The sequence below is a fragment of the Cicer arietinum genome, chromosome 2 (genome assembly GCF_000331145.2).
Source record: "Cicer arietinum cultivar CDC Frontier isolate Library 1 chromosome 2, Cicar.CDCFrontier_v2.0, whole genome shotgun sequence".
Classification (NCBI taxonomy): domain Eukaryota; kingdom Viridiplantae; phylum Streptophyta; class Magnoliopsida; order Fabales; family Fabaceae; genus Cicer; species Cicer arietinum.
Genome location: NC_021161.2, coordinates 38,541,077 through 38,554,390, shown reverse-complemented (window position 1 = coordinate 38,554,390; position 13,314 = coordinate 38,541,077). Strand labels below are relative to the sequence as shown.

General features: G+C 25.1%; 1 protein-coding gene across 1 annotated transcript; it reads right to left on the bottom strand.

The window, feature by feature from the left end:
• Nucleotides 1–1,795: 1,795 nt before the first annotated feature.
• LOC101491668 (WAT1-related protein At5g64700-like) lies at nt 1,796–9,709 on the bottom strand. The gene is made up of 7 exons (XM_004516584.4): nt 9,421–9,709; nt 6,714–6,776; nt 5,869–5,985; nt 5,547–5,787; nt 3,806–3,964; nt 2,853–3,004; nt 1,796–2,245 (listed from the first exon to the last, which is right to left on the bottom strand). The coding sequence occupies exons 1-7, from the start codon at nt 9,648–9,650 to the stop codon at nt 2,029–2,031; spliced, it is 1,179 nt and encodes a 392-aa protein (XP_004516641.1). The 5' UTR covers nt 9,651–9,709; the 3' UTR covers nt 1,796–2,028.
• Between the last annotated feature and the right edge of the window lie 3,605 nt (nt 9,710–13,314).

The following is a 13,314-nucleotide window of genomic DNA, read 5'->3' as shown; positions in this document are numbered from 1 at the left end:
TTCTAAAAGAAAACAAATATTTTTAAGTAATTTTTTATTAAAAAATTTGGGGCGTTACACTTCACAACACTGCTACCACTATTTTCTCTCTCGATTTCACTTGTTGGCATTGTGAATATATAATTATATGACAAAGAAACAAAGTGAGACAAATATTAATGAAAACTATGGTGTGGTTTTATCTAAGAAGTACAATCAGAAGTCAATTGTAAGAATACATCTGGAATTAAGATATTTGCTAAAGTTTTGTCGTATATGATATCCTAGTCACTTTATTTGATAATACATCAATTTTTGTATTTTAACTATTTTTTAATAAATAGCCATTTCAAGTTAATCTTTTTGAGTATCTTATTTTAGCTTTTAAATTAATACTTAAAAATGTACTAAGAATTTAATTTATCTTCACTATAACATACTTATGTTCCAACAGAAACAAACTCTCCAATTGAATTTTTTTGGTTGTCCTCTGCAACTGTAACCAAATAACATTACTACTGTTCACAATCCATTTCATAATATAATTAAAAATGAATTAAAAAAATGGATGAAATATTACCTTTCAAAATAGAGAGGGGGCAACACAAATTGCACCAACAACATGACAATACACAATGAGTGCAAAAATGTAAGTACCTCGAACCAAAATGACCCTTGATAAAACTTGCATCCCATTTGAAAACATTTGCACCAAAACCCTGCTCAAAAAAGCTTTCGAAGAGTTGAACCATTCCTTCACAATACTTTACATAATATATTTTCTCTCCTCATTTCACTCGTTGGCATTGTGATCTTTAATTTGTCATATGAACAATTTTACGAGAATATGTAATTATATGTTAAAATGTAATGCAAATATAACAAGAGGTTTTTGTTTGGTATATCCCTAATACCTCAATTGAAAAACTTTCTTCAATTTTACCTGTTTAACTTTTAAACACCTTCTTCGTAAGTAAAATAATCACATTCATAGTTCAATCATCACAAACTAAAAAAGTATATTTCATCAGCATGAAGCTAGTTATGGTGATATGCTTTATGTAATTATGTGCAATATTTTTGTAAAAGTGTTCTCATAGTTAGTATTTTAAAGGAAAAAAGTAATGATGTGTTAGTCGGCCGACAACAACATTTAATTAGAAAAATATTATCTTATTGTTCATATATTAATTTTGTTAGTTTTTCGTAAATCTTTCATGCACATTCAAAATTCTATTTACAATTTAAAATATTAATAATTAAACAAAGATGCACACACGCTCGCACACCCAGATATATATTTCTATAAATACGAAGTTTCAACATTTGATTTTATAAGTATAAGAATAATGGTATGTGCAAATTGTTTTAAACATTTACTATCAACATTAATTATTCTTTAAGTTTTACCGCAAGAGTAGTTTTGTTATTTGTATGTAGTTAATTTTTTTAAATTAATTTAAATTTAAATTTTATCTTTTTTTAATTATTTTTATTTGTCAATGAGATGTCAGATGAATATTAAGAACTTATTCGGATAATTTCAATTGGAGTTCAAATTTTCTTATAAATTATTGTAAAACAGTATTACTTTTTCTCCTGTCTTTTTTCAAAATAAAAAGAATATATATATAATTAATTTTATATAATAAATATATTAATTTTCAACTATCATTTTTATTTATATTTTATTTTATAAATATTATCAATTGACTAATATTTATAAATTTTTTTATAGTAAATATTTATTTGTATAATATTGTCTATATACATCATTCATATATAATCATATGACTAGTTTGAGGCATTTCGTGAAGGGATTTTTTGTTAGGTAGCGTTCTAACTAGGAGTTAATGCATTATAAATAAGGAAAGCATCATTATTTAAAATGGTTTTCCATAAAAAGGTTCACAATATGAAAAAAACCATGTAAGTAAAGAAAAATAATGGAAAAATGTGTTGTTGGCTTCTATGACTTAAAGAAGCAATGTCACGGGTAATAGGAATTTTCTTTTTTTGTCTTTTTTTTCTTTCTTACTTTCGGCTTACTCAATTTGAAGAACTTGGTACTACTACAGCTGTTGATTCAACTATAGAAGAACTTGGTACTACTACAGCTGTTGATTGAACTATAGAAGGGTCTTCAATCATGTTCGTTGATAATTCAAAAACTGCTACATTTGTTTCAGGTAAACTTGACCCGTCATTTGTTTTACCCCACAAATAGGAGTACAATCCCACTATAATCAAAACCGTTCCGAACAACCTGCAAATAGATTTTTCATTTTTCAATTAGTGATTTTTTTAAAGATAGATTATCAACTAAAAAATCCTCAACTTATAGTTAGCGTTAGTCCTCCAAATGAATTAAAAAATAATTAAATTAGTGATTTTTTATTAGTTCACACTTTTAATTTTACGTTCGATATATACTCGTTAGAGACTAATTACTCAAGATATAAATATTTATTTAACGAGTCAACATTTCTTAACAGATACTTTTTTATGACTAATCACTCTTTTATATGATCAAACCAAAAATTGAAGCATTAAACAAAATATGTCTAGAAAACTAATTAATTCCTAAAAGTGTCACATAACACTATTAGTATTTGTCAATTTTTTTTCCACACACTTACATAAACCTTTTTTTATCCAAAGAGTTTGACATGTAAGTCCAAGATTCAAATTCTAACTATTAACCTAATATACTAACAAGTAACATATCTTTATTTAAAAAAAAAAAAACTAAGTGATTCTATGAAATGATATATGCAGAGTGAAACAGGGCATTACCTATATGTAATGTAACAATTTAAAGAAAAACTTAAAATTGTTAAAATTATAATGAGAAAAACGAAAAGTATACATACGTTCCCATTGTTAGTGGTTCGCCAAGAAAGATAGTTTCTGATATTGCCACAAAAACAAGAGATAGTGGATTAAACATTGGAGGGTAAGTAGGACCCTTAATTGATATTGCCCATGATATTAAACAAAATGTAGCTGCATTGCCCATTGCTCCCTACACAAGTCAATCCAATTAGTTAGTTCAAGATCATCATTCATAGTACAATTTCAAAAAATAATCTCAACATCTTATCACAATATACTTGATACACGTTTCGGATGTCTAATCTAAAATGTGACGAAGTTATTGCTTTATGAGTAATTATATATGGCATACATTCACATTCAGGAGTTGGTTTAAAGGTCGGCTCAAGTCCAATACTACTCCATTATGGTTATATAAGTTTCACTAAATCAGCTATTAAGGTATGTTTCATTCTTACCTCTCATTCACCCTAAACATTATACTAATTTGAGTGTCAAAGTATTTGCAGATAATTTGTGTGTTGTCTTTGACGAGAATTTTGATTGACGCATCTTTGCCCATGATATTTCTTCCATTGATTGTAAACCATTGTGACATCTCTATCTTTCTCAATAAATCTGAGTTCCAAACGGATCATAATTCATCTTTAAATTATTTGATATATCTAAAACTAAACTATTATTCCTATTTTAATGGCAATTTCTTATATTCAAATTTTCTAACTAACTCTACATCATTAATACTTCTGATAAAAGATGTGTCAATGTTAAACACCGACAAATCATAAATATTTTAAATTAACTAATTTTCTCAAATATTTATCGATCTCAAACTTTGTTTCAGTCTGTGTTGTATATTGTTTTGGTGTTATTTAAATAGTGATATGCATAATGTTACATATAATACTTGAATTTAAGAATATTCAAATAGTCTTAATTCATTTGATGTATAATAAGAGCTTAAATTTGAAGGTAAATATTATGATCATACCGAGTACACTATAGTAAAGAGTTGTAGATTCCACTCTAATCTCCAAGCAGCTTCACTAGAATTTATGCATACGCCTATTATTGCTGACTGAATTGCTGACAAAACACATGATAACATTGTTCCCCAATACCTCAATGGAAAAACTTTCATCAACTTTACCTGTTTAAATTTAAAACACCAATTTCATAAATAATCACATTCGCAGTTTAATCATCACAAAACTGAAAAAGTATATTCCAATAGCATGGAGCTAGTTATGGTGATAAGCTTTATGTAATTATGTACAATATTTTTTTTAGTTATATTTGTTTCAACAATAGATGTTTAAACTTTAAGTGTCACTAAATCTTTCACATATCCATCAAAATAGTTTTTTTATATAGTTAAATTTAATTTTTATATTTAATTTTTTATTTAATATTTATTTTGATCTTTTATTTTTATTTTTATTCGTTTTGGTCTTTTATCTTTTATAAATAGTGTATTTTAGTTTTTTTTTTTCAGACAATACAATAATTATTGAGATAAAATCTTATATCATTTATAAAATCAAGTGTGCAATCTTAATTAGGATAAAATGAAGATAAAAATACATTAAACTCTAATAAATGGTCTTTTATTTCAAAGAGTTTACATATGTTTCAAAACATGCAAGAAGAATTTTTTCAAGTACAAACTTATTATTGGATTAAATTGATGTTTATTTTAAACAATATTATACCGGATACATATTGAGAATTGTTAAAAGGGGTTTCAATGATAGGATGTTGTTATAACTTTTATTGTAATTGTGGTAAGTATTAAAATATATCACTTATAAAAGATAAATTATCAAAAATATAAATAAATAAAAAATAAAGATAAAGGACCAAAACGAACATTAGGTAAAAGATAAATCACCAAAATTATATTTAAGTATTTTTTTTACATAAATTAAGTTTTAGTGTGATCTAGTAATTAAAACCCATTCAAAATATTTAACAACGATCGACAACATTGGATTAGACTATAAATTAACAGTCCTCTTGATTTTTACATTTACGACTATAAATGATTAATGTCAATTCAATTAAAACAAAAACTTAAACTTAAACTTAAGTGTCCCTCAAAAGTCAACTCGAACAAGAGACGTGAAATAAATTATCATCTCACTAGTAAGAACTAAGAAAATTATTAATCTATACTTTAAAGAGTGTAAAAAGGCAATCCACGTTGGAGATGTGAACCTATACGGATGTATTATGCAACAACTTTAAAGAATAAAATTTTACCGCATTCTAGTGTGGTTGAATATATTCATTAAAAAAATAATATTGAGTAATTTAATAAGAATCTCATATTAAATAAAATAATAAAATCGGACAATTTATTAAATGTGGTACATAATTCTTACCTTATTAACTAGTTTTATAAAAGGTTAAACTAGACTCAACATAAACTTTGAAATAATTTCAATATGGCTAAGACCTGTTAAAAAACAGAATCACATATAAAAAATGCCTAAACTAGAAATGTTTAATGCAATAAATTTAAATATGTTTTTTAATTCAGTCATTACAAATGAAAAAACATTATTTTTAGTTGTAAAATAGTCATAAAATACTAAAAGAAAGAGTTTTTGAAATTATAAATATTAAATAAAAACAAAAAACAAAAATTAAAATAAAAAATACTATAATTACACAATTAAAATCATATTTAAATTATTAAAAACATTGAGAAATGAAAATTGGGAGCATACTTGAATAACAAACCAAGCAGTGTATGAGCAACAGCTTCCAACCAAAAAGAGAGTGCCACGAAGCTTATGAGTTTGATGTGCTGCAACAGCACTAACCATCTGAGCATCTTGAAGACTATGATGACCAATATAAAATGCCTTCCCTTTGTATAAACTTGTAGTTAATGCCCCACCAACACATAATATTGCACCAATACATTTCACTTTACCAACCCATGTTCCAATCTTCAAATTCTCCATTCTGTATTCATTCACAAATTCATCTATTAGTAAAGTTACTTAGGCATATTAATTTATTTTGTGTTTAATTTAGATTGCATACCTGAATATGATAGAGATAAAAAATGTGAAAATAGGAACCATGTTGAGCAAGTTAACCGCGTAAGTGGCAGATGTGTCTCGAAGACCATAATAGAATAGTCCTGGAGCCATGGTCATCCTGTCAATATACATATGTGTCATTGCTTTGTTAGGAACATGGCAGATCATGTTGTCATGTTGACAAGGATTAATATTTCAAAACAAAATATTGATGAACATAATATGATTATGTCACGCTGCATATTTGTATTACATGTCATAGTGATATAAGAATTTTTCAAAGATAGAGAAAATAATGGTTTGTATTATGAAGAGCTAGTATATATGTGATGGTTAAAAATGCTTGTATAAATATTGTATTTAAAAATAATAATGAGTTATGAGTGTGAAAATACAAAAATCATAATGCTCCTACCTATGCAATATTTCAACCACAACTAGAGGTAATTCACTCTGTAAATATTTAATATTCACTATAATAAGTAATAAAAATTAAAAAAAAAAATATTTTGTTTACGTTTTTGGTAAATACTACTTAATTATTATGATTTTTCAAATAATAAAACGTAGTTTTTTCAAAATTAAAATCATTTAAGTATGAATTTAAAGATTAAGTTCATCGATGCATAACGAATCGATGTATATACCATAGAATTTCTCATTACACAAATTAAAAAATGTAGCTATTTTTATATTGAAATTATAAATTACAAGTTGTTTTATAAAATTATCCTTAAAGATATAATAAAGACTAAAGGACGTAGAATCTCTATAAAAGGAGTACTATATATAAAAAAGAGGAGTATTAATGTTCCGTTGAAAAAATAAAGAGAGTATTGAGCTTACCCAACTAATGCGTTGGCGAAAAGCCATAACCAAACTCTCCAATTGAACTTCTTTGGCCTTCCTCTGCAACCGTAACCAACAAATATCATTCACCACTTATCAATATAACAAATTCAACACTTCTCAACATTACCATGGTACGTGCATCAAAAAATCATTATTATGGTCGCAATCATTCTCATAATATAACTAAAAATAAATTTAAAAAGTGAAGGAATGTGGTTAGAATTTATACCACATTTATATTACGCACATTAATTTTATTTGATCAAATTTTGTTTATATTATGAAATCGAGAGAGTATTTGAAAGTTATTTGATAAAGACAATTAATTGCAATTCTGGTTCTCTTATTTTAGCTGAATCGTGAAAGTAATCCCTCCATTTTATTTCTCCTCAGTTTTGCTCCCTCAAACATAATTTTGGTGCAAAACTTGATGAAATTTCATTTTTTTTGCATTTATTTAATTGACATCATGTTCAATATCTCATTTGCAACAATTGTACCTGAAATATATGATCATAAATGTTGTAGCACGGCTTTAAAAAATGAAATTTCATCAATTTTTAGACCAAAATTTTGTTTGGTGACCAAAACTAGGGAGAAACAAAATGGAGGGACTTTCGCGATTCAGCTAAAATAGGGAGACCAAAACTGCAATTAAGCCAAAATTTTAATTGAAAAATTAAACATAATATTTTATTGTATATTAAAATTTTAAGTTGTCAATTTATAATGTGTACACGCAAAATTTGTAATCACAATCACAAAAGAACAAAGAATTAGATTGAGAAGTTGACAAGTTTGAGATAGATAAAGTTATGGGTATGATATATCAATCTAGTTCATTATTTTGGAGAGAAAAAATTTTGAACGCCAGTTTGGATGACTTTTACTATTTTTTTCACAATTTTCTAACCAAACCGATGAAAAAGATGTTGATTTGATTCAATTTAATCGGGTTGACATCTTAAAAATTAAGACATTTATTTTATAAAATCCAAATTTGTTCAAACGTTAAGAATTTTTATACTATTAAAACAATTGCATAAATATTTTTTATGATACAAATACATAAACTACAACGATAAAATAATATATAAATAATTAAAAAAGTTATTAAATACAACAATTATTTTTTAAGATAACACAGCTGTCATTGATTTTAAATGCCATAAAATCATACCTAATCACTAGAGGTTGAGTTTATTATAATAAGTTCTGTTTGGACAAAAACACTAAAAAAAAATTAGTTAATTTCAATTAAAATTTTGAGTCCATTAAATTTTTTTATTTGATTTTTATATCTTACGCGAAACTCATATTATACAATTAAAATTTAGATTAAAAAATTAAGTGTGTTTTTTATAATTTGTATTATAGGTTATAAAAAAATTGTTGAGACTTTGGGATGACAGTGGTAGATATATTTAAGAGCGGAGAGGTCACGACAGCCCCAAAATTTTATTTTTTAGTAAAATTAGATAATAATAATAATAATAATAATAATAATAATAATAATAATAATAATAATAATAATAAATGTCTTACTAACTATTTTAAATTATGGAGCGACTTAGTGAAAATAGAATTTTCAACCAGACACTATTAATATATCCGACTGTTAGAATTACCACTATACCAAAATAAAATATATGAGATTTATTGAAAATATTTTATACATAATCTATTTTATATTTATTCACTTAATAGAACTTGTCCAGATACACTATTGGCCGCCTCTAATTCCAACACACTTACACCAATATAAATCTAAATTTTTTAAAATTTAGCACTCCAATAGTTTTGTTCAACCGCCATGGTTAAAGATGTGTTTTAATTAGTTTATTATTTACATTGATGTATCATATATATGATCTCTAGTGTTAAATATAAGAAAAAGTTTTATAAACAAAAAATTGATGTATTTAGTGAGTTTAATCATTAACATTATAATGATCTGGAACAATTTTAAAATAATATTAAATCTTTAAAAAATATTCTGCAATTCAATAATCAATTTAAATTTGTTGTTGAATGGTAAACTAAAATGAAACATCATACTTTCAAAGATTAAAATAATAATCTATCCAATATAAATAAAAAGATATTTAATTGAACGTGTTTAGTCCAAATTTGGATTTTATATATATATATATTGCAATTTTTTTGTTTATATTTAAATTTGAAGTGAATAACATCTACGGAAACACACCTTATAACATTAACTCTTATAATAATAATTAATAATAATAGATATAAAGATTCTTAAAATACTTTTTTTTTTGTTTTTGTCATTTATATAAGAGACAATTGAATCAATAAAAAATTATTTATAATATAAATCAAATTTTATTAACTCAATTATCTTTTATATAAATGACTGGAGATATTATTGTTAATTAAAAAAATAAAAATTCAAGTTATAAATTGATTATCCTAGTTAGAAAATTATGGGTCGGTGAAAATTAAGATTGTTTTATCGACTCAGGTGAAAAAAAAAAAGAAAAAAAAAGAACCAAGACCAAACATACAGAACAAAAAGGGAAGTGAAGTTTAGGGGAAATAGTATACTACTACTACTAGAAATTAACATATAGCAAAGATTAATTAAACTTTTTATCTGCAAATTAATAACATATTTTGTAAAAAAACAAATTAATAAAATTTATTGAATGAAAATTAAAGTAATAAAATGAAATATTACCTTTCAAAATAGAGTGCAAAGGGAGCAACACAAATTGCAGCAGCAATATAACGATATGCAATGAGTGCAAAAGTGTAAGTGCCTTGAACCAAAACGATTCTTGATAAAATTTGCATCCCAGTCGCAAAAATTTGCACCAAAAACATGCTAAAAAAAGCTTGTGAAGAATTGAACCATTCCTTCACAACACTTTTCATGCTACCACTATTTTCTCTCTTCATTTCACTCATTGTGATATTTGTCGTATGAATAATTATAAGATATTAAAATATGTAAATTCAACAAAGAAAGGTTGATTTCTGAAAATAAATAAAAAAACTCAACAAAGTGAGATAAATATAAGAACTAAGAAGTGGTTTTGGGTTGGTATATAGCTTTCAATCAATAGTGAATTGTAGAAACAAATGTGAAATTAAGATTTTGTCTGATATGTAAAGTTTTGTTTTATATGATATCATCATCAATTTATTTGATGATACGTCATTTTTGGTATTTTAATTATTTTTTAATAAATTGGAAAGTTAATTAAATTTTTTGTGAGTACCTATCTTAGTTTTAATGAATATCTAAAAATATATTACGAATTTAATTTATATATATATATATATATATATATATATATATATATATATATATGAATATGTAAAACAAATTTAAACACAATTATAACCGTTAGATTATTAAAAATATCTGATTTTTATTAAAATTATTTTTAAAATCGTCTTCATAAGTAGTTTTAGGTGTTGATAGTATAACACTCTTTACTCCCCACCCACGCACCTTATAACTCGGTGAAAACTCGCACTTGTACTTACTTTTATCAGATGTGAAATTTAAGTCTCCATTTTCGCATGTGACGAAGTTCGGATTTTACTCCCGCACCCACACACATTCATATATAAAAAAATAATTTTAAATTCATATCTATTATTATTAATAGACAAATTATTATTATACAATAATAAAAGGTTTAATTGCAGTTTTGGTCCCCCTAGTTTAGCTGAATTGCGAAAGTAGTCCCCCCATTTTGTTTCTCCCCAGTTTTGGTCATCCAAGCATAATTTTGGTCCAAAACTTCATGAAATTTCATTTTTTTTGCATTTATTTAAGTCGCATCATGCCTCAAGATCTCATTTGCAACAATTGCACCTGAAATATATGATCATAAATGGTGTAGTATGACTTTAAAAAATAAAATTTCATCAAATTTTAGACTAAAATTCTGTTTGGGGGACCAAAACTGGGGAGAAACAAAATGGGGGGACTACTTTCGTGATTCAGCTAAAATAGAGGGACCAAAACTGCAATTAAGCTATAATAAAATAAAAAAATATATATTAAAATTATATTTTCTATAGAGAAATTATTATAATTTTTAATATTGAAAAATATATTAAATATATTGAATATATATGTGTAAATAAAATTTAAAAATGACAATAATATTACTAACATAATGGGTTCGGGTGCAGTGTGAATATCAACACTCCAAACCCATATCCGCCCCAGTCCGAGAGTTTTAATATTTAGGAAAATCCAAACAGCAGCAACACCCAATGAAAACAAATTTTCTCCATTAAAATCACGATGAATCCAGGTGGATACCTGTGAATGCGGGTTGTGTTGTAATTCCTAACATTTACAAATTATATCTACCTACTATTTTATATTGTCAATCAATTACTAATTAGTCAAAACTTTTATTTTTTTTTTTTCGTTGTTCTCTTTCTTATACAAATCATTTATACCAAATAGTGTTACTCTTTTAAAATATTTTTCAAGAAAAAAAAATTGATTTACAACTTTTTAATAATTATTTCAACAAGTTACCTTAAACAATAATTAATTTGAATATATAAATTCTTGTCTTTTCATAAATTGTTTTTATTTTTTATTCTTTAAATTTTACCACGAGAGTATTATTAGTTATTTGTATGTAATTAATTGTTTTTAATTATTTCAAATTTAAAAATTAATCCTTCGCTTTTCATTACTTTTATTTGTCCATGAGATATCAGTTGAATATTAAAAGTTCGTCTAGATAATATCAATTGAAATTTACATTTTCTCATTAACTATTGTAAAATTGTAATAAATATGACTTTAATTGATGAGAGTAATAACTTTTCTCCCGCTCTTTTCAAAATATATATATTTGTTTGTTTAAAAATCAATGTAGTTCGATTAAATTATTAATTCAATATATTAATTTTTAATCATAATTTTTATTTATATTTGATTTCAGAAGAAATATCAATTGACTAATATTTATTAACTTTTTTGAGAAAATATTTATTAATTTATTTTTTAGGAAATATTTATTAGTATAACATTTTCTATATGCATCATTCATATATAATCATATGATCGGTTTGGGACATTTCGTTAAAGGAATTATTGTTAGCTGGTGTTCTAACTATGAGTTAATGAATTATAAAAAAGAAAACATCATTATTTAAAATGATTTCTCATAAAAATGTTCAAAATGTTAAGAAAATCATGTAAATATAGAAAATAATGAAAAAACGTGTTGTTAGGCTATACGGCTAATAGGAATTTTCTTTTTTTCTTTTTACTTTCGGCTTACTCTTTTGTTTTTTTAGATGTTTGATAATATTTTTACTTATTGCAAAATGATAATAAATTTAAAAGAGTCTGAATAGGGAATATATTTATTTGCATGATAACTTACTCCTTATTGGGACTCGTTTCTTGTGACATGTTTGAAGTGTTTCGTTTTATTTTCCATCGTCATTGCTATCTTTTTTTAAATGAATAAAAAACTTTTTTTTTATTAGATGCATGTAATAACGAGTTTTCCTGAATTAAGGATCACGTGCATATTATTGGTTTGATCCTTTAAATCGAATTACCACATTCTTTGAACTCATATAATTGAGCCTATAAATTCTCCATTAAGAAATTTTTAGTTACACATGGACCACTAGATTAAAATACACTAATTATTATATAATCAACCTCCACATATATAGTTTGATTTATTCATTAAGTCACCGGTGGATTTTAAATAAAAAATTTGAGATGGACAAAATTTTAAACTTTTAATCAATAAATCAATCATAATATTGTCTTATACATATAACAATGTTAAGTTTTAAACTTATATAATCCTACAAAAAAATTATATAATGTAAGTGCAAAAAAAATTTGGAAACACAACGGTAGAAGTTTGTTTCACTTTTTTTGGATAGGACAAAATCTGAACCCAATTTATATTAAATTGCAAAATAAAAACCAATAAGTTTGTGTAACCGGGCTTGGTGTTCCAGAGTTTGAAGCATTTGATCTAGTAAAACTTTCAAATTCTTTTGGCCCGTGCGAATGACAAACTTATGATCCAATATGTAATGACATAATTTGGTCAAAGCATGGGTGATTGCTTTGAATTCACAAACATAAGCTTGCCTTTGACATGTTGATCCCAATTTCTTAAAGAAGAAGCAATGGGGTACACCTTTGGCAAAGAACTGTACCACAAATAGAAAGTACATCTAAAATGTAGTTATTTTTAATGGATTCATACTTTAGACGAGATATTTGCAATAATCAAATAGGATGTACATTCAAAATAATTATCATTAAATATTTAATTAAACTTAAGTTTCACTCGGGTCCGCACACACATGCATATACATATGTATAAAGATAATGACCATTAAAATTTTAAAAATATGATCACTCTAATATTTGAATTCAAGATCTGCCAATCAAGTAGACGTTACTTGTGCTTAGAGACGGATATCATATTTTTTTAATACTTTTATGATATATATTTTGTTTATATGCTAATTTATTAATGTTTTTATGTATTAATACTTATTTTGTGTATACATAATTGCACTAAAATAATATATATTTATATAAATGATTTTT